At 41.9% G+C, this 21,361-nt stretch overlaps 2 protein-coding genes across 2 annotated transcripts in view; one reads left to right on the top strand and one right to left on the bottom strand.

The window, feature by feature from the left end:
• LOC146692277 (exostosin-1) overlaps window positions 1–21,361 on the bottom strand; it is a 371,232-nt gene that overhangs the window by 222,285 nt on the left and 127,586 nt on the right. The window lies entirely within an intron of this gene.
• Window positions 15,062–16,452, top strand: LOC146692278 (zinc finger BED domain-containing protein 4-like). Its single transcript, XM_085432340.1, has 5 exons — window positions 15,062–15,206; window positions 15,286–15,517; window positions 15,606–15,749; window positions 15,844–15,912; window positions 16,008–16,452. Exons 1-5 carry the CDS (start codon window positions 15,121–15,123, stop codon window positions 16,368–16,370), a joined length of 894 nt encoding a protein of 297 aa, XP_085288466.1. The 5' UTR covers window positions 15,062–15,120; the 3' UTR covers window positions 16,371–16,452.

The following is a 21,361-nucleotide window of genomic DNA, read 5'->3' as shown; positions in this document are numbered from 1 at the left end:
ACACATGTGTATCATGCCAAGACGAACAAAAAAGTCTGTGGGCCCATTGACGCAAACCCAACAGGAAGTCCGCCATTTGGAAGAGAAGGTGACATTTTGGCTCTAATTTTGCCATTTCCATGCCTCGAACTTTTGCGAACTCCTCCTTGGGGTTTCATTTCATAACCTTCAAATTTGGACAGTGTCAACTACACCCTTGTGCCATGTTAAATTGCGGAGCTTTTGAGTTTTCACAATACTATGAGGCCGTGGCGCCATGGCGAATTTCGATGACTCGCCATGAAAATCTTATTGCCTCTCATTTTGTCATAGATTTTCTGACCTTGACCAAAGTGAACACATATGATAAGGCTCCACCCCTGAACATATTTCAACTGCCATATTTGACCTCAAGGACAGCGCCACCTAGTGGGAACAGGAAATGTTATGTTTTACACTTTGGGGTACAGTATAGTGATGGGTGACATCTGCAGCCTCAAATTTCTCCAGAAAAGCCTTAAGGAGTTGGTCTTGGGTTACAGTGAAAACTGTGAGTTTTCGCGAAAGGGTGTGACCCCAGCAGCATGGCGAACTTTGATGTCACGCCATGAAGAAACAAATTAGTATAACTCAATGAAATCCAGTCTGATCAGTACCAGACTTTACAGGCATGATGTCAGACCCGCCCTGAACAGATTGATGTGCCCATTGTCGGAAATACGGACAGCGCCACCTAGTGGCAACAGGAAATGTCATGGCTTTAACTTTGTTGTACTGATTTTCACAGGTTGATCGTGGCCACCTCAAAAGCGGTGAATATCACCATCAGTCCCTCGTGATGCTTCAGTGCAAAAATTGTGACTTTAAACTGAACGGCGCACCCTGGTGGCAACGCGGTTCAACATGAAAGATGAAGTGGCTTTTGAGTGACTTGGAAAGTTTATAGAGGCTTTAAATTTGGCACACACCTCCAAATGGATGAAGGCATTGTTGTTATGTAACCATTTTCCTTGAATAGCGCAAAATGGCTCCACAGCGCCCCCTACAATATTTCAAAACATCAGCCCCTGCTCTGTGTTTCATCTATGAGTCTGACACTTGGTAAGCTTGTGTAAGATATCAAGATGTACAAAAAAGTCTCTTGGAGCAATATCCCAAATCCAACAGGAAGTCAGCCATTTTAAAATTAATGTGTAATTTTGATGACATTTTCCCCCCTTTTCAGGCCTCATACTTTGACGAACTCCTCCAAGGGATTTCATCATATTGAAGCATTCTCCAGTGTGTGGAATCTAAAGACCTTTGTGATGTTAAATTGCGAAGCTTTTTCCGTTCAGGGAAACGGGGTGGTCATGGCGGCACGTAGAGTTTCAATCACTCGCAAAAAGCAGTAATCTGCTGTCACTAAAAAACACAATGTCCAATCTCTCCCAAAGGTCGCAGGTGTGATGAGACTCGAGCTTGGAAATGTTTGTTATGCTATTTGTCAATAATGGTTAGAGCGCCACCTAGTGGCATGACTATAATCCTGGTTGAATAAGATGAAATGTTAGCTGGTGATTAAAAGCATGAAATCCATCAATGTGACATCACATCGGACGTGCCGGTTTGAGGTGTTGGCAGTGGCTCGACGTGCCGGGGGTGCGAGGGCCCTCATAACGCTGCTTGCAGCTTTAATTAGGGCCCGAGCACTGAGAGTGCGAAGGCCCTATTGTATCTGCTCCGTTTCTTATTATTATTATTATTATTATTATTCACCCCAAACAAGGGCCTTTTTGAGGGCCTAAACATGCTCAAAAACTCATGAAATTTTGCACACATGCCAGGTCTGGTGAAAAATTTTGTATTTTAATGGTTTTACATATGAGCACTGGGAAATGGCTCTACAGCGCCACCTATGCCTTGTAAAATGCAGCCCTACGACCACATCGTTTGGGCTACATGTATGAAATTTGGCACACATGTGTATCATGCCAAGACGAACAAAAAAGTCAGTGGGCCCATTGACGCAAACCCAACAGGAAGTCCGCCATTTGGACGTGAAGGTGACATTTTGGCTCTAATTTTGCCGTTTCCATGCCTCGAACTTTTTCGAACTCCTCCTTGGGATTTGGTCGTATAAGCTTCATCTTTGGTCAGTGTCAACTACACACCTGGGCCATGTTAAATTGCGGAGCTTTTGAGTTTTCACAATACCATGAGGCCGTGGCGCCACGGCGAATTTCGATGACTCGCCATGAAAATCTTATTGCCTCTCATTTTGTCATACATTTTCTGACCTTGACCAAAGTGAACACATATGATAAGGCTCCATCCCTGAACATATTTCAACTGCCATATTTGACACCAGGGACAGCGCCACCTAGTGGGAACAGGAAATGTCATGTTTTACACTTTGGGGTACAGTATTGTGATGGGTGACATCTGCAGCCTCAAATTTCTCCAGGAAAGCCTTAAGGAGTTGGTCTTGGGTTACAGTGAAAACTGTGACTTTTCGCAAAAGGGTGTGACCCCAGCGGCATGGCGAACTTTGATGTCACGCCATGAAGAAACAAATTAGTATAACTCAATGAAATCCAGTCTGATCAGTACCAGACTTTACAGGCATGATGTCAGACCCGCCCTGAACAGATTGATGTGCCCATTGTCGGAAATACGGACAGCGCCACCTAGTGGCAACAGGAAATGTCATGGCTTTAATTTTGTTGTACTGATTTTCACAGGTTCATCGTGGCCACCTCAAAAGCGGTGAATATCACCATCAGTCCCTCGTGATGCTTCAGTGCAAAAATTGTGACTTTAAACTGAACGGCGCACCCTGGTGGCAACGCTGTTCACGATGAAAGATGAAGTGGCTTTTGAGGGGCTTGGAAAGTTTATAGAGGCTTGAAATTTGGCACACACCTCCAATGTGACGAAGGCTTTGTTGTTATGTGATCATTTTCATTGAATATCCCAAAATGGCTCCACAGCGCCCCCTACAAAATTTCAAAACCACAGCCCCAGCTCTGTGTTTTATGTATGAATCTGAAACCTGGTAGGCTTATAGGAGATATCAAGATGTACAAAAAAGTCTCTTGGAGCAATATCCCAAATCCAACAGGAAGTCAGCCATTTTAAAATTTATGTGCAATTTTGGCAACATTTTCCCCTTTTTTCAGGCACCGTGCTTTGACGTACTCCTCCAAGGGATTTCATCAGATTGATGCAATCTCCTGTGTGTGGAATCTTAAGACCTTTGTGATGTTAAATTGCGAAGCTTTTTACATTCAGGGAAATGGGGTGGTCATGGCGGCACGTAGAGTTTCAATCACTCGCCAAAAAGCAGTAATCTGCTGTCACTCAAAGACACAATGTCCAATCTCTCCCAAATCTCATAGGCGTGATGAGACTCGAGCTCGGAAATGTTTGTTATGCCATTTGTACATGATGGTTAGAGCGCCACCTGGTGGAACGACTAACTAATCATGAATGAATGAGTTGAAATGTTAGCTGGTGGTTAAATGCATGAATTCCATCAATGTGACATCAGATCGGACGTGCTGGTTTTAGGTGTTGGGCGTGGCTCGACGCGCCGGGGGTGCGAGGGCCCTCATAACGCTGCTTGCAGCTTTAATTATTATTATTATTATTATTATTATTAGGGCCCGAGCACCGAGAGTGCGAAGGCCCTATTGTATCTGCTCCGTTTCTTATTATTATTATTATTATTATTATTATTATTATTATTATTATTATTCACCCCAAACAAGGGCCTTTTTGAGGGCCTAAACATGCTCAAAAACTCATGAAATTTTGCACACATGCCAGGTCTGGTGAAAAATTTTGTATTTTAATGGTTTTACATATGAGCACTGGGAAATGGCTCTAGAGCGCCACCTATGCCTTGTTAAATGCAGCCCTACGACCACATCGTTTGAGCTACATGTATGAAATTTGGCACACATGTGTATCATGCCAAGACGAACAAAAAAGTCTGTGGGCCCATTGACGCAAACCCAACAGGAAGTCCGCCATTTGGAAGAGAAGGTGACATTTTGGCTCTAATTTTGCCATTTCCATGCCTCGAACTTTTGCGAACTCCTCCTTGGGGTTTGATTTCATAACCTTCATATTTGGTCAGTGTCAACTACACCCTTGTGCCATGTTAAATTGCGGAGCTTTTGAGTTTTCACAATACTATGAGGCCGTGGCGCCATGGCGAATTTCGATGACTCGCCATGAAAATCTTATTGCCTCTCATTTTGTCATAGATTTTCTGACCTTGACCAAAGTGAAGACATATGATAAGGCTCCACCCCTGAACATATTTCAACTGCCATATTTGACACCAGGGACAGCGCCACCTAGTGGGAACAGGAAATGTCATGTTTTACACTTTGGGGTACAGTATTGTGATGGGTGACATCTGCAGCCTCAAATTTCTCCAGGAAAGCCTTAAGGAGTTGGTCTTGGGTTACAGTGAAAACTGTGACTTTTCACGAAAGGGTGTGACCCCAGCAGCATGGCGAACTTTGATGTCACGCCATGAAGAAACAAATTAGTATAACTCAATGAAATCCAGTCTGATCAGTACCAGACTTTACAGGCATGATGTCAGACCCGCCCTGAACAGATTGATGTGCCCATTGTCGGAAATACGGACAGCGCCACCTAGTGGCAACAGGAAATGTCATGGCTTTAATTTTGTTGTACTGATTTTCACAGGTTCATCGTGGCCACCTCAAAAGCGGTGAATATCAACATCAGTCCCTCGTGATGCTTCAGTGCAAAAATTGTGACTTTAAACTGAACGGCGCACCCTGGTGGTAACGCGGTTCACCATGAAAGATGAAGTGGCTTTTGAGGGGCTTGGAAAGTTTATAGAGGCTTGAAATTTGGCACACACCTCCAAATGGATGAACGCTTTGTTGGCATGTGATCATTTTCATTGAATAGCGCGAAATGGCTCCACAGCGCCCCCTACAATATTTCAAAACATCAGCCCCTGCTCTGTGTTTCATCTATGAGTCTGACACTTGGTAAGCTTGTGTAAGATATCAAGATGTACAAAAAAGTCTCTTGGAGCAATATCCCAAATCCAACAGGAAGTCAGCCATTTTAAAATTAATGTGTAATTTTGATGACATTTTCCCCCCTTTTCAGGCCTCATACTTTGACGAACTCCTCCAAGGGATTTCATCATATTGAAGCATTCTTCAGTGTGTAGAATCTAAAGACCTTTGTGATGTTAAATTGCGAAGCTTTTTCCGTTCAGGGAAACGGGGTGGTCATGGCGGCACGTAGAGTTTCAATCACTCGCAAAAAGCAGTAATCTGCTGTCACTAAAAAACACAATGTCCAATCTCTCCCAAAGGTCGCAGGTGTGATGACACTCGAGCTTGGAAATGTTTGTTATGCTATTTGTCAATAATGGTTAGAGCGCCACCTAGTGGCATGACTATGATCCTGGTTGAATAAGATGAAATGTTAGCTGGTGATTAAAAGCATGAAATCCATCAATGTGACATCACATCGGACGTGCCGGTTTGAGGTGTTGGCAGTGGCTCGACGTGCCGGGGGTGCGAGGGCCCTCATAACGCTGCTTGCAGCTTTAATTATTATTATTATTATTCACCCCAAACAAGGGCCTTTTTGAGGGCCTAAACATGCTCAAAAACTCATGAAATTTTGCACACATGCCAGGTCTGGTGAAAAATTTTGTATTTTAATGGTTTTACATATGAGCACTGGGAAATGGCTCTAGAGCGCCACCTATGCCTTGCTAAATGCAGCCCTACGACCACATGGTTTGAGCTACATGTATGAAATTTGGCACACATGTGTATCATTCCAAGACGAACAAAAAAGTCTGTGGGCCCATTAACGCAAACCCAACAGGAAGTCCGCCATTTGGAAGAGAAGGTGACATTTTGGCTCTAATTTTGCCATTTCCATGCCTCGAACTTTAACGAACTCCTCCTTGGGATTTGGTCCTATAAGCTTCAAATTTGGACAGTGTCAACTACACCCTTGTGCCATGTTAAATTGCGGAGCTTTTGAGTTTTCACAATACTATGAGGCCGTGGCGCCATGGCGAATTTCGATGACTCGCCATGAAAATCTTATTGCCTCTCATTTTGTCATACATTTTCTGACCTTGACCAAAGTGAACACATATGATAAGGCTCCACCCCTGAACATATTTCAACTGCCATATTTGACCTCAAGGACAGCGCCACCTAGTGGGAACAGGAAATGTTGTGTTTTACACTTTGGGGTACAGTATAGTGATGGGTGACATCTGCAGCCTCAAATTTCTCCAGAAAAGCCTTAAGGAGTTGGTCTTGGGTTACAGTGAAAACTGTGAGTTTTTGCAAAAGGGTGTGACCCCAGCAGCATGGCGAACTTTGATGTCACGCCATGAAGAAACAAATTAGTATAACTCAATGAAATCCAGTCTGATCAGTACCAGACTTTACAGGCATGATGTCAGACCCGCCCTGAACAGATTGATGTGCCCATTGTCGGAAATACGGACAGCGCCACCTAGTGGCAACAGGAAATGTCATGGCTTTAATTTTGTTGTACTGATTTTCACAGGTTCATCGTGGCCACCTCAAAAGCGGTGAATATCACCATCAGTCCCTCGTGATGCTTCAGTGCAAAAATTGTGACTTTAAACTGAACGGCGCACCCTGGTGGCAACACGGATCAACATGAAAGATGAAGTGGCTTTTGAGGGGCTTGGAAAGTTTATAGAGTCTTGGAATTTGGCACACACCCCCAAATGGAGGAAAGCTTTGTTGTCATGTGATCATTTTCATTGAATAGCGCGAAATTGCTCCACAGCGCCCCCTACAAAATTTCAAAACCACAGCCCCAGCTCTGTGTTTTATGTATGAGTCTGAAACCTGGTAAGCTTATAGGAGATATCAAGATGTACAAAAAAGTCTCTTGGAGCAATATCCCAAATCCAACAGGAAGTCAGCCATTTTAAAATTAATGTGTAATTTTGATGACATTTTCCCCCCTTTTTAGGCCTCATACTTTGACGAACTCCTCCAAGGGATTTCATCATATTGAAGCATTCTTCAGTGTGTAGAATCTAAAGACCTTTGTGATGTTAAATTGCGAAGCTTTTTCCGTTCAGGGAAACGGGGTGGTCATGGCGGCACGTAGAGTTTCAATCACTCGCAAAAAGCAGTAATCTGCTGTCACTCAAAAACACAATGTCCAATCTCTCCCAAACGTCGCAGGTGTGATGAGACTCGAGCTTGGAAATGTTTGTTATGCTATTTGTCAATAATGGTTAGAGCGCCACCTAGTGGCATGACTATAATCCTGATTGAATAAGATGAAATGTTAGCTGGTGATTAAAAGCATGAAATCCATCAATGTGACATCACATCGGACGTGCCGGTTTGAGGTGTTGGCAGTGGCTCGACGTGCCGGGGGTGCGAGGGCCCTCATAACGCTGCTTGCAGCTTTAATTATTATTATTATTATTATTCAGGCGAAACAAGGGCCTTTTTGAGGGCCTAAACATGCTCAAAAACTCATGAAATTTTGCACACATGCCAGGTCTGGTGAAAAATTTTGTATTTTAATGGTTTTACATATGAGCACTGGGAAATGGCTCTAGAGCGCCACCTATGCCTTGTTAAATGCAGCCCTACGACCACATCGTTTGAGCTACATGTATGAAATTTGGCACACATATGTATCATGCCAAGACGAACAAAAAAGTCTGTGGGCCCATTGACGCAAACCCAACAGGAAGTCCGCCATTTGGAAGAGAAAGTGACATTTTGGCTCTAATTTTGCCATTTCCATGCCTCGAACTTTTGCGAACTCCTCCTTGGGGTTTGATTTCATAACCTTCATATTTGGTCAGTGTCAACTACACCCTTGTGCCATGTTAAATTGCGGAGCTTTTGAGTTTTCACAATACTATGAGGCCGTGGCGCCATGGCGAATTTCGATGACTCGCCATGAAAATCTTATTGCCTCTCATTTTGTCATACATTTTCTGACCTTGACCAAAGTGAACACATATGATAAGGCTCCACCCCTGAACATATTTCAACTGCCATATTTGACATCAAGGACAGCGCCACCTAGTGGGAACAGGAAATGTCATGTTTTACACTTTGGGGTACAGTATAGTGATGGGTGACATCTGCAGCCTCAAATTTCTCCAGGAAAGCCTTAAGGAGTTGGTCTTGGGTTACAGTGAAAACTGTGAGTTTTCGCGAAAGGGTGTGACCCCAGCAGCATGGCGAACTTTGATGTCACGCCATGAAGAAACAAATTAGTATAACTCAATGAAATCCAGTCTGATCAGTACCAGACTTTACAGGCATGATGTCAGACCCGCCCTGAACAGATTGATGTGCCCACTGTCGGAAATACGGACAGCGCCACCTAGTGGCAACAGGAAATGTCATGGCTTTAATTTTGTTGTACTGATTTTCACAGGTTCATCGTGGCCACCTCAAAAGCGGTGAATATCAACATCAGTCCCTCGTGATGCTTCAGTGCAAAAATTGTGACTTTAAACTGAACGGCGCACCCTGGTGGTAACGCGGTTCACCATGAAAGATGAAGTGGCTTTTGAGGGGCTTGGAAAGTTTATAGAGGCTTGAAATTTGGCACACACCTCCAAATGGATGAACGCTTTGTTGGCATGTGATCATTTTCATTGAATAGCGCGAAATGGCTCCACAGCGCCCCCTACAATATTTCAAAACATCAGCCCCTGCTCTGTGTTTCATCCATGAGTCTGACACTTGGTAAGCTTGTGTAAGATATCAAGATGTACAAAAAAGTCTCTTGGAGCAATATCCCAAATCCAACAGGAAGTCAGCCATTTTAAAATTAATGTGTAATTTTGATGACATTTTCCCCCCTTTTCAGGCCTCATACTTTGACGAACTCCTCCAAGGGATTTCATCATATTGAAGCATTCTTCAGTGTGTAGAATCTAAAGACCTTTGTGATGTTAAATTGCGAAGCTTTTTCCGTTCAGGGAAACGGGGTGGTCATGGCGGCACGTAGAGTTTCAATCACTCGCAAAAAGCAGTAATCTGCTGTCAGTAAAAAACACAATGTCCAATCTCTCCCAAAGGTCGCAGGTGTGATGAGACTCGAGCTTGGAAATGTTTGTTATGCTATTTGTCAATAATGGTTAGAGCGCCACCTAGTGGCATGACTATAATCCTGGTTGAATAAGATGAAATGTTAGCTGGTGATTAAAAGCATGAAATCCATCAATGTGACATCACATCGGACGTGCCGGTTTGAGGTGTTGGCAGTGGCTCGACGTGCCGGGGGTGCGAGGGCCCTCATAACGCTGCTTGCAGCTTTAATTATTATTAGGGCCCGAGCACTGAGAGTGCGAAGGCCCTATTGTATCTGCTCCGTTTCTTATTATTATTATTATTATTATTATTATTATTATTATTCAGGCGAAACAAGGGCCTTTTTGAGGGCCTAAACATGCTCAAAAACTCATGAAATTTTGCACACATGCCAGGTCTGGTGAAAAATTTTGTATTTTAATGGTTTTACATATGAGCACTGGGAAATGGCTCTACAGCGCCACCTATGCCTTGTTAAATGCAGCCCTACGACCACATCGTTTGAGCTACATGTATGAAATTTGGCACACATGTGTATCATGCCAAGACGAACAAAAAAGTCTATGGGCCCATTGACGCAAACCCAACAGGAAGTCCGCCATTTGGAAGAGAAGGTGACATTTTGGCTCTAATTTTGCCATTTCCATGCCTCGAACTTTTGCGAACTCCTCCTTGGGGTTTCATTTCATAACCTTCAAATTTGGACAGTGTCAATTACACCCTTGTGCCATGTTAAATTGCGGAGCTTTTGAGTTTTCACAATACTATGAGGCCGTGGCGCCATGGCGAATTTCGATGACTCGCCATGAAAATCTTATTGCCTCTCATTTTGTCATACATTTTCTGACCTTGACCAAAGTGAACACATATGATAAGGCTCCACCCCTGAACATATTTCAACTGCCATATTTGACATCAAGGACAGCGCCACCTAGTGGGAACAGGAAATGTCATGTTTTACACTTTGGGGTACAGTATAGTGATGGGTGACATCTGCAGCCTCAAATTTCTCCAGGAAAGCCTTAAGGAGTTGGTCTTGGGTTACAGTGAAAACTGTGACTTTTCGCAAAAGGGTGTGACCCCAGCGGCATGGCGAACTTTGATGTCACGCCATGAAGAAACAAATTAGTATAACTCAATGAAATCCAGTCTGATCAGTACCAGACTTTACAGGCATGATGTCAGACCCGCCCTGAACAGATTGATGTGCCCATTGTCGGAAATACGGACAGCGCCACCTAGTGGCAACAGGAAATGTCATGGCTTTAATTTTGTTGTACTGATTTTCACAGGTTCATCGTGGCCACCTCAAAAGCGGTGAATATCACCATCAGTCCCTCGTGATGCTTCAGTGCAAAAATTGTGACTTTAAACTGAACGGCGCACCCTGGTGGCAACGCGGTTCATCATGAAAGATGAAGTGGCTTTTGAGGGGCTTGGAAAGTTTATAGAGGCTTGAAATTTGGCACACACCTCCAAATGGATGAAGGCTTTGTTGGCATGTGATCATTTTCATTGAATAGCGCGAAATTGCTCCACAGCGCCCCCTACAAAATTTCAAAACCACAGCCCCTGCTCTGTGTTCTATGTATGATTCTGAAACCTGGTAAGCTTATAGGAGATATCAAGATGTACAAAAAAGTCTCTTGGTGCAATATCCCAAATCCAACAGGAAGTCAGCCATTTTAAAATTAATGTGTAATTTTGGCAACATTTTCCGCTCTTTCCAGGCACCGTTCTTTGACGAACTCCTCCAAGGGATTTCATCATATTGAACCAATCTCCAGTGTGTGGAATCTAAAGACCTTTGTGATGTTAAATTGCGAAGCTTTTTACGTCCAGGGAAACGGGGTGGTTATGGTGGCACTTAGAGTTTGAATCACTCGCCAAAAAGCAGTAATCTGCTGTCACTCAAAAACACAATGTCCAATCTCTCCCAAACGTCTCAGGTGTGATGAGACTCGAGCTTGGAAGTGTTTGTTATGCCATTTGTACATAATGGTTAGAGCGCCACCTAGTGGAACGACTAACTAATCATGAATGAATGAGTTGAAATGTTAGCTGGTGGTTAAATGCATGAATTCCATCAATGTGACATCAGATCGGACGTGCTGGTTTTAGGTGTTGGGCGTGGCTCGACGCGCCGGGGGTGCGAGGGCCCTCATAACGCTGCTTGCAGCTTTAATTATTATTATTATTATTATTATTCACCCCAAACAAGGGCCTTTTTGAGGGCCTAAACATGCTCAAAAACTCATGAAATTTTGCACACATGCCAGGTCTGGTGAAAAATTTTGTATTTTAATGGTTTTACATATGAGCACTGGGAAATGGCTCTAGAGCGCCACCTATGCCTTGTTAAATGCAGCCCTACGACCACATCGTTTGAGCTACATGTATGAAATTTGGCACACATGTGTATCATGCCAAGACAAACAAAAAAGTCTGTGGGCCCATTGACGCAAACCCAACAGGAAGTCCGCCATTTGGAAGAGAAGGTGACATTTTGGCTCTAATTTTGCCATTTCCATGCCTCGAACTTTAACGAACTCCTCCTTGGGATTTGGTCCTATAAACTTCATATTTGGTCAGTGTCAACTACACCCTTGTGCCATGTTAAATTGCGGAGCTTTTGAGTTTTCACAATACTATGAGGCCGTGGCGCCATGGCGAATTTCGATGACTCGCCATGAAAATCTTATTGCCTCTCATTTTGTCATACATTTTCTGACCTTGACCAAAGTGAACACATATGATAAGGCTCCACCCCTGAACATATTTCAACTGCCATATTTGACCTCAAGGACAGCGCCACCTAGTGGGAACAGGAAATGTCATGTTTTACACTTTGGGGTACAGTATAGTGATGGGTGACATCTGCAGCCTCAAATTTCTCCAGGAAAGCCTTAAGGAGTTGGTCTTGGGTTACAGTGAAAACTGTGAGTTTTCGCGAAAGGGTGTGACCCCAGCAGCATGGCGAACTTTGATGTCACGCCATGAAGAAACAAATTAGTATAACTCAATGAAATCCAGTCTGATCAGTACAAGACTTTACAGGCATGATGTCAGACCCGCCCTGAACAGATTGATGTGCCCATTGTCGGAAATACGGACAGCGCCACCTAGTGGCAACAGGAAATGTCATGGCTTTAATTTTGTTGTACTGATTTTCACAGGCTCATCGTGGCCACCTCAAAAGCGGTGAATATCACCATCAGTCCCTTGTGATGCTTCAGTGCAAAAATTGTGACTTTAAACTGAACGGCGCACCCTGGTGGCAACGCTGTTCAACATGAAAGATGACGTGGCTTTTGAGGGGCTTGGAAAGTTTATAGAGGCTTGAAATTTGGCACACACCTCCAAATGGATGAAGGCTTTGTTGTCATGTGATCATTTTCATTGAATAGCGCAAAATGGATCCACAGCGCCCCCTACAAAATTCCAAAATATCAGCCCCTGCTCTGTGTTTTATCTATGAGTCTGAAACTTGGTAAGCTTATGGAAGATCTTAAGATGTACAAAAAAGTCTCTTGGAGCAATATCCCAAATCCAACAGGAAGTCAGCCATTTTAAAGTTAATGTGTAATTTTGGCAACATTTTCCCATCTTTTCAGGCACCGTACTTTGACGAACTCCTCCAAGGGATTTCATCAGATTGGACCGATCTGCAGTTTGTGGAATCTAAAGACCTTTGTGATGTTAAATTGCGAAGCTTTTTACGTCCAGGGAAACGGGGTGGTTATGGCGGCACTTAGAGTTTGAATCACTCGCCAAAAAGCAGTAATCTGCTGTCACTCAAAAACACAATGTCCAATCTCTCCCAAACGTCTCAGGTGTGATGAGACTCGAGCTTGGAAGTGTTTGTTATGCCATTTGTACATAATGGTTAGAGCGCCACCTAGTGGAACGACTAACTAATCATGAATGAATGAGTTGAAATGTTAGCTGGTGGTTAAATGCATGAATTCCATCAATGTGACATCAGATCGGACGTGCTGGTTTTAGGTGTTGGGCGTGGCGCGACGCGCCGGGGGTGCGAGGGCCCTCATAACGCTGCTTGCAGCTTTAATTATCATTATTATTATTATTTTACATTGTGTCTTATTTCAGGGACCATGCACAAAATACATAATGACATAAAAAGGAAAACATGCCTTGTATCATATTTATCTATCAGCTAATTTCCATCTGCAGTCCCAAATAGGGATGGGTACCAGTGTCCGGTGCCATTGTGGAACCGGTTCTGACATAAACGGTAGTAACCAGACCGAAAAGCACCGCACAATTCGGTGCTTCATTTCGGTGCTTTTTTCCCTGAGAAATCTAGCCAATCACTTCCTTTCCCAGGATAGTAGGCGGGCCCAGGTACGTAACGGGGTTTTTTTTTTAGAGCAGAGCTAAAATGCCGAAGGCGAAGCGCTCGAGAGTGTGGCTGTACTTCACAGCAAAAGATATAAACTCAGCAGCCTGCAACAAGTGCTTAAAGGTAATAATGTGCAAAGGAGGTAACACCTCAAATCTAATGAAACACATGGCATCGCATAGCGTTTTTTTAAAAGCCGAGAAATGCACCGCATTTGATAACTTGCAGCAAGACATCACACCTAGCACATCTACTGCGGGTGTGGTGCCTGTTCTCGGAGTTAGCAACATCCAAGAACCCGAAGAGGAGAGTCCGGCCCCTAGCCCTGCCAGTGTAGCAGAAATGATAACTGATGATGATGATGATGGCAGCAGCAGCCGTTCTTCTCTGGGTGAGTATCTTAATGTTGTTCGTGTGTAATTTAACCACGTTATTAAATTAATGCATGTAAGGTGAACTAGCAAACATCATCATAGCTACATGCGGCTGTCTTCTTGTTTGATGGCAGATACTCCCTTCACCCTGGCCAAAAAGGCTAAAATGACGAAAGAAAAAGTGGACGAAATTCATAGGGCAGTGGCAAAATTTATAGTCAAAGATCTCCATCCATTTTCAACGGTGGAGTCACCATCATTCAGGTGAAAAATGTTGTATTACTCTGACATAAAAAATAGACTGTATAATACTGTCAAGGTTAATATGTTCATAGCAGCTTAGCTTTGTAAGTCTTCTCTAAATATTATAAGTAAACTATATTTGAATAAAAGGTGAGCTATATGTTTTTATTTTTTATCTGGAAGAAAAAAATTAATGAAAATTCAAATGTATTTTCTGTTTATTCTGGGAGCTGCTTTATATGTTTTATTTATTTTATCTGAAAAAAAGAATTAAATTTCAAGCCAAAAACACTTTCTTTTTATAAATTTGTTTGGGGGTTTTTTTGTTTGTTTTTTTCAATTCAGGGAGATGTCCTCTGCCCTTAATCCGAGGTATCAGCCCCCATCCAGGGATGATCTATCCAACACACTTATACCTGCTTGGTATTGCGTGGAGAAAAGCAACCTCATCCAGAATTTGGCACAGGTTAACAAGGTCGCTATCACCTGTGATGGATGGACCAGTATTGCTCAGGACCATTTCCTCACAGTGACTGTTCACTACATCTACAAAGGCAAAATGAAGCAGAATGTGCTCAGCACTGAAGCAGTTTATGAGTCACAAACAGATCCAGTTGTCGCTAAAGAAATATCAAGCGTTATGAGCAATTTCACTTGGGAGGGAAAATAATTGCTGCCAATGCCTGCAACATGGATGTTGCTTTGAAAAAATTGGACTTTTTAAAAGTGGGATGCTTTGCTCATACCCTCAACCTGGCCGCACAAAAGGTGTATGACATTCCTGCAGTTTCCAGCTGGTGTGCCAAAATCCGTTCAGTTGTGGTGTGGCTCAAACGTTCATCCTTGAGCAAAACTGTGCTCAGAGAAAAGCAGCGAATCCTGAGTAAGTAGCGCATGCAGTTACATATCAAGAAGTATTGTCATTCATATTAGCTTTTTTATAGTAATTTAAAATATGTTTGTGTCTATCTGTGCTTTAGATTTGCCAGAGCATAATGTAATTCTTGACGTTAAGACGCGCTGGAATTCTCTCTTCCTAATGGTGAAGAGATTTATGGAGCAGTTTGATGCAATCCAGGCAGCTGCTCTGGATCAACGGCTGAGGAAGCCTATGGACAAGGACAAGTAAGTGAATGACATGAGCATCACTTGCAAGAGCTAAATAACGTCAGTTACCTTTAACGTTGTGAATATTTTTCAACAGGCTAGAAAGGTTCACGCACACTGATCTAATCAAGGCAGAGGAGTTTATTAAGTGCATGCAAGTCCTGTACACGTCAACCATGTGTGTCTCAAGTGACAAGTCGCCCACATGCAGCCAAACCATCCCCATCCTGGCCAAGCTGGAGGCACATTTCAGACGATGTGATGAAGACAGTGTTTTCACCTCTTCAATAAAAGAGAAAGTCTGGGGTAGTCTGCAGAAAAGATATCAGGTATTTGCAGACAATGTCAATGCGCATGAAAAATAGGGTTACCTTTTTTCAGTATCAGCTCCTATGTTATATCTTGTTTTACTTAAAGGATGAAAACCTTCAGAAATTTCTGAAGGAGGCCACGATGATGGACCCACGTTTTAAAGGCAGGCTAGATGGTGAGGCAACTACTGACATCTGGGACAGGTTGGAGAAGACAGCAGTTGCAAATGCCACAGCAGCAGTTGCACAGGTATTTTCATTGTGTGTGTACAATCTTGTCCTTTTGCATCATGATGTAGTTTCTATGTTGAAGGAATGCTCTTTTACTATCTGTGTGTCCATAGCCTCCCACTGAGGACCCCAAAGCACACAGCAAGGTGGATGATGCTGACATGGACAAGCCAGAAAAATATGTCATTTCATATTTTTTCTAACACAACCAGTGCATTCTAAAAGTGATCTTTATTTATTTTGCAAACCTCACACATCTTTTTTTGTTGTTTTTCAGCTAAGTAAGGTCCAGAAGTCACCCTTAGAAAAGCTGTTTAAGGATGAAGACAGAGAGCTTCAACAGGCTGCTTCTCAAGCGGGTAAAGTCTCCTCAATCACAGAGCAGGTACAGAAGGAGCTTCAAATATACAAAAGACTGCCAGGAATTACCTCTGGACAAGACCCTGTGGCCTGGTGGTGGAGTAAGAGGGAAACACTCCCCAATTTATCTGCACTATCAGAAAAATACTTGTGTGTCCCAGCCTCATCAACGCCTTCTGAAAGAGTTTTCTCTTGTGCTGGGCATGCCATCAGCCAAGAGCGATGCCGTATAGCTCTAGAAAAGGCTAATATGATTATCTTCTTGCAAAAAAACTGCTAAACATCACAGGTTTCATGACAAAGTTTGTTTTCAATTGTTTAAGCACTGGTTCCAACCAAAGACGTTATGTTTTATTGACAGAAAGGGCTAACTTTGTTATAATTTTGCTTAAAAAAAAATTACTGGGAAAATAAAAACACAAGAGGTTTTTGGACGAAGTTTGTGTTCTTTATTCTTTAAGCACCGGTTCGAGCACCGTTTAAGCACCGGCACCGTTTCAGAAGTACCGTTTTGGCACCGGTATCAGATAAAACCTAAACGATACCCATCCCTAGTCCCAAAGCATTATCCCCATAGATAATGTATGAATAAAAAATACAGTTGTCTTTAGCTAAATCATTAAAATGACATACATATTATACACCGATCATTTTCTTAAGCATTTATCAATCCAGGGGTGCATCAATCCTTAATAAGTAAGCATTGGGATACACCCTGAACACACATCCATCACAAGGTTAATACAAAGAGATGACGTAGTTTACATACGCTAGAACATTTCAGAACCACCAATTAATCTAATAAATATCTGTAGACTGATGGAGGAAGTTGGAGTTCCCAGGCACACAAGAAGGCCCCACCTCCCTGTGTTGTGAGGCTGTGAGGCACAGTGTGTGGTAACAACTGAGCCACACAAATGTAATATATAAAATTCTGACATGGCCCATTCTGCATACACAGTGACTATACAAGTGTATTTACTATTGTAAGTGCACGTTATGTTTTCTGTGTTCACATAATTAAGCTGACTTTTATCTAAGCAAAGGATCTAAATGTTTATTTTACCACCTTGAAAACTTTTGTTAAATACAAACCCTTTTGACACTCTTGGAAGGTACCACTTTTTAGGTAATACAGCAAATGTAGTTCATAGCAAAGCACATCATCCTGAAAATTAAACACAATGCTTTTTGCATAATTTTTCTAAACTGTATGATCAGATATTTGGATTTCCTGTCCCTCCCTACATCCTACCCTCAACATCTACTTCCTGTATCGTTCTCTCCTCTACAAAGCTTTGCTCTGTGTGCACTATCGGATGAGAAGGAGCTTTAGACACACGCGCGCACACACACACACACACACACACACACACACACACACACACACACACACACACAGAAAGGAAAAGGAAAACAACTAGCATGGCAATAAATGACGGCAGACTCTTCAGACTGCACCTGATACTTAACTTGATGAATAACTTAATAAGCCTATAAATAAATAGTTTGTTTTGGTTTGTACATTTTAAAAAACAAGAAAGAGGCAGGGGACACACCAAAAATATATGTTACACACATGTATATAAAAAACTTCAAGTGAAAAATGCTGATGACATTGTGCATTCGGTCTTGTACCTAACATAACAAAAACTGGTCATCCAAAATTTACATTCAAAGCAGATGATGTGTCCAAAGCAACCACTCCTCTCCAGTCATCATTAACAAAGACAACATCTGGTGTGCCTGTTGTGGTGCATTAAAGAACATCACAATCAGTACAACAGAATATGGAACAGATGACTTTATGTTTTAACTAACAAGTCAACAAGTCATCAATTATCCTGCAAAACCCCTCACAGCACAGACAGCAGAGAGGCATGTAATCTGATTTAAACTGCAAAAAGACTCCTCAATCAAATGTATATTTGATGGTTTTCCATCTCCCATATATTATAATCTGAAGCCTGAAGAGAGTTAAATTACTTTACACGACTGAGGCTAGACTAATATATATATATATATATATATTTTTTTTTTTTTTTTTTTTTTTACATCATAAACCCACAAGGGACCTAGGTGCATTAGCTGATGTTTACTGTTACCCTTTTAAGCAACATGTAAATCAGTGGCCTAATTCTGTGGCTATAGTTTGGAAATAACAGCTCTATTAATCTGTCTGGTAGTGTAATCAATCATTAGTGCAGCTCCACACTCTTTCATAACAGAGCTGCACAGGTCAGCTCTGCAGCCTGTGCAACATGAAGTATTAATTACTCATGTTTGCCAGCAAACTTCAAATACTGTAGTTTCACTCCTCTGAAATCCTTTCCAATTAGGTGAAACTGAAGATGTGTGTGTGTGTTCATAGATCCATCTATCCATGTGTGTGTATAGTGTAGAGCAGACCTTCCCAAAGTCCCCCTAGGGGGGGCGCAGAGTTATGGCAGGGGAGGCGGCGGTATGAAAAGGAAAAAAAAAACAAAACGCTTGGACACTGCTAGCACTGGGCGCCCACAGAAACACAAAGCAGGAGATGAAGCATTGCTGAATAGGTTTCCAAACCAACTTCATTCTAAGCCAAAGACTAGAAAATATGGTGAAGCATGTCTTCCCTTTGGTTTCACCTGCACAAGTGCCATGGTAGGTCTCCCCTGCAGAATTGGTTTTCCCTTCGTTGGGAGCAGCGCTGGGCTCTTCAAATCATGGACAAACTATATTCCACGTTCTTGATTTTTAGTTCACAAACACTTGTTATAATAACTAACTACTCCTGACATTTTGGAGATGTTAGCTCTTTATACAGTTAAGTTACAGCGGGATAAAAAAAAAAATATCAGGCTGATCCTGCCACAATTTGTTCCCCCGGACAAACAGTATCCTGCAGTTGTTTATGTTTTTAAACCCATTTTGCACAGAGAGGCATTTTTTGAAAAATGTATTGATAGCAATGTTGAATATTATTACACAGAAGAAAAAAAACAACTACACGTAAAATAATTACACCGTGACGCCTCTGCCTTTGTAAATGGAGGGACAGTAACTGTGTGTAAAACCTGCAGATAGTCAGATTAACAGTAACAGTATTTTGTCTCTCTCTGCCATTCTGCAATTCATCTCATGTAAACAATAACGTGGCGCACAGCGTGACGTGAAAAAGGGCACATACCTTTGACGTTGCGTTACGAACTCTGTATTCCTCGTCCACACGTAAACGCAAAAAAGGAGTTCTAAAAAATCTCCGTTTTCAGTGATTCCAAATGCCGTTTACCTGTGGACGAAACAGCTGCGTTTTCAAAAATACCCGTGCAGGTGCGGACGTAGCGTAAAAGAATTAGTAGTTTATTTTATTACTACCTGTAATTTATTGCAGATTACTTGTATTTGCTTAATTGTTTACTAAATGTTTGAGGTGTGAAATAAACGCAATGGAGCAAAAAATCGGCGTGTGTGGTTGGAGGATGTGTTAGTGCGTGCGCGCACGGGGGGTGGGGGGAACATTTTTCTTGTAAGACAAAAAAAGTTTGGGAACCACTGGTGTAGAGGATGACGTGGTAATTTTATTGCAGTCATTATTAAAAACATATTTCTGTATAGCTTTAATTCCAAGTTTATGTTCTTCTTCTTTTGCACAGCTATCAATTTATTCTTTTTTTTATGTTACCTTATAAACCACTATTTTTCTTAAACCTGTGAGAAAAGACAAGTAATTGTGTGAGGTTTTTTTGTCTGGTTGGTTGTTTTGGGGTTTTTTTCCCCCTAATTTTTTAGAATCCCTATTACAGTAAATATCTCTTAAAACACAACCAGATTTCCTGATGTCCATATTTCAAAACTTACATGAACATTAAACACGCATAGAAGTATCCATAAGTACAACACTAAAGACACAAAGACGTGAATCTGTGAAAGAACCTCTATTTTTTATCTGTTTAATGTGTGGTAACCTGTTCCAGGTAGAATAAAATCTTTACAGACACAGGCGGGAGCTGTTCTGGAAGCAGCTTTGAAATATGACAGAAACCACATATTTCAGAAAAGTCAAACAAAAGTTAGCAGGAGTCCAAGGGGGAAAGGGGTAAAAACCAGACTATTAATGTTGTAATGTTAATGTTGTAGTTTTGCGCATTTTTCACATAAATTTGACCAATCCTCTAGGAGAAGTAACAATTCTAAATGATGATTTGATGATAGATGCCTGAATATGGATCCTGTGGATGGACGCCTCACCATTGCATGAGCTCACATGCTCAACCAGATGAGCCCATAAAAGCAAGAACAAAGGGCTAAAAGTTATTAATCAGTTCACCTACTGAGAAGAATTTGTGACTAAACTTTTTGTCATATATATAAAAGACAAAATCACTCAACAATAGTACAATAACACTACAACGGAAAAAAGAAGAATAAATATCAACTTATTTCTCATAAAGTTACAACTTCCACCACTATTATGATGGAAGTAAAGAGTGTTGATGCAGTCATACATTTTCCTGCATGCACATCCATCAAAGTAATGGCCATCAAAGTGCCTGTTCACAGAGTATTTATTTTACATTTCAAAATCTTAAAAATATTCTGGATAATCTATTATATGTTATAAAAAATGAATATTTGGGTAATGGCAGTGAATCCAAAACTGTAGTTTTGGTTGGCATGATATCTTTGTGAAGAAAACGACAACGGTTCTGATCCATCACGCCTGCCAACAATTATATGTATCAGTTATGTAATGTCCTCTAGACATGCACAGACGCATTAGATTTAAGAGTGCAAGGAAGGTGAACATGCTGGAGGGGACATAGACATCAATCAGCTCATAATCTGAGAGGGCATACTATCAATGACAAGAGAGAAATAAACAAGACAGCCAGGATAATACAGCAAATATACCTCAATAAACAGGAGCAGCAGTGGGACTGTGCAGTGAATCTCTTCTGCTGATTTTTCAGCAGCTATAACACAGTGGATGCTGTCAGAGTGGAAGTCAATAAGTGATTGAGTAATTGTGACCCCAAAGACACCTGAGTGACAGAAATAAAAAGGCTTGGAGGTTGCAAGGACAAAGAAAATGGAGAAATGAAGCAAAACTAACCTGAGGGGACATGCAACCTTCACCAGTTCCATTTAAAACAGACAGCAGCAGCTGCTGTTTAGTCATTACTGTGAAACTGAGAGTGTACCCACTGTTCATGTGCATTCACACCCACTGAGCACTTGATTAGGAACATACGTGCAATCCAACACAAGCTCTGCCATATATTCTATTTT

The sequence above is a fragment of the Copadichromis virginalis genome, linkage group LG15 (genome assembly GCF_057382275.1).
Source record: "Copadichromis virginalis isolate Kocher_CV1m ecotype Utaka linkage group LG15, C_Virginalis_male_GT1.1, whole genome shotgun sequence".
Lineage (NCBI taxonomy): Eukaryota > Metazoa > Chordata > Actinopteri > Cichliformes > Cichlidae > Copadichromis > Copadichromis virginalis.
The sequence above is the reverse complement of the archived record's forward strand: the minus strand, read 5'-3'. Positions and strand labels throughout refer to the sequence as shown.

What these genes read in the sequence shown, in the direction of transcription:
- LOC146692278 (XM_085432340.1), top strand. Translation starts at nt 15,121, where the DNA reads ATGGTGAAGAGATTTATGGAGCAGTTTGATGCAATCCAGGCAGCTGCT. An exon ending in AAGCCTATGGACAAGGACAA is followed by an intron (nt 15,207 to 15,285) that starts GTAAGTGAATGA and finishes ATTTTTCAACAG; the next exon opens with GCTAGAAAGGTTCACGCACA. An exon ending in CCACAGCAGCAGTTGCACAG is followed by an intron (nt 15,750 to 15,843) that starts GTATTTTCATTG and finishes GTGTGTCCATAG; the next exon opens with CCTCCCACTGAGGACCCCAA.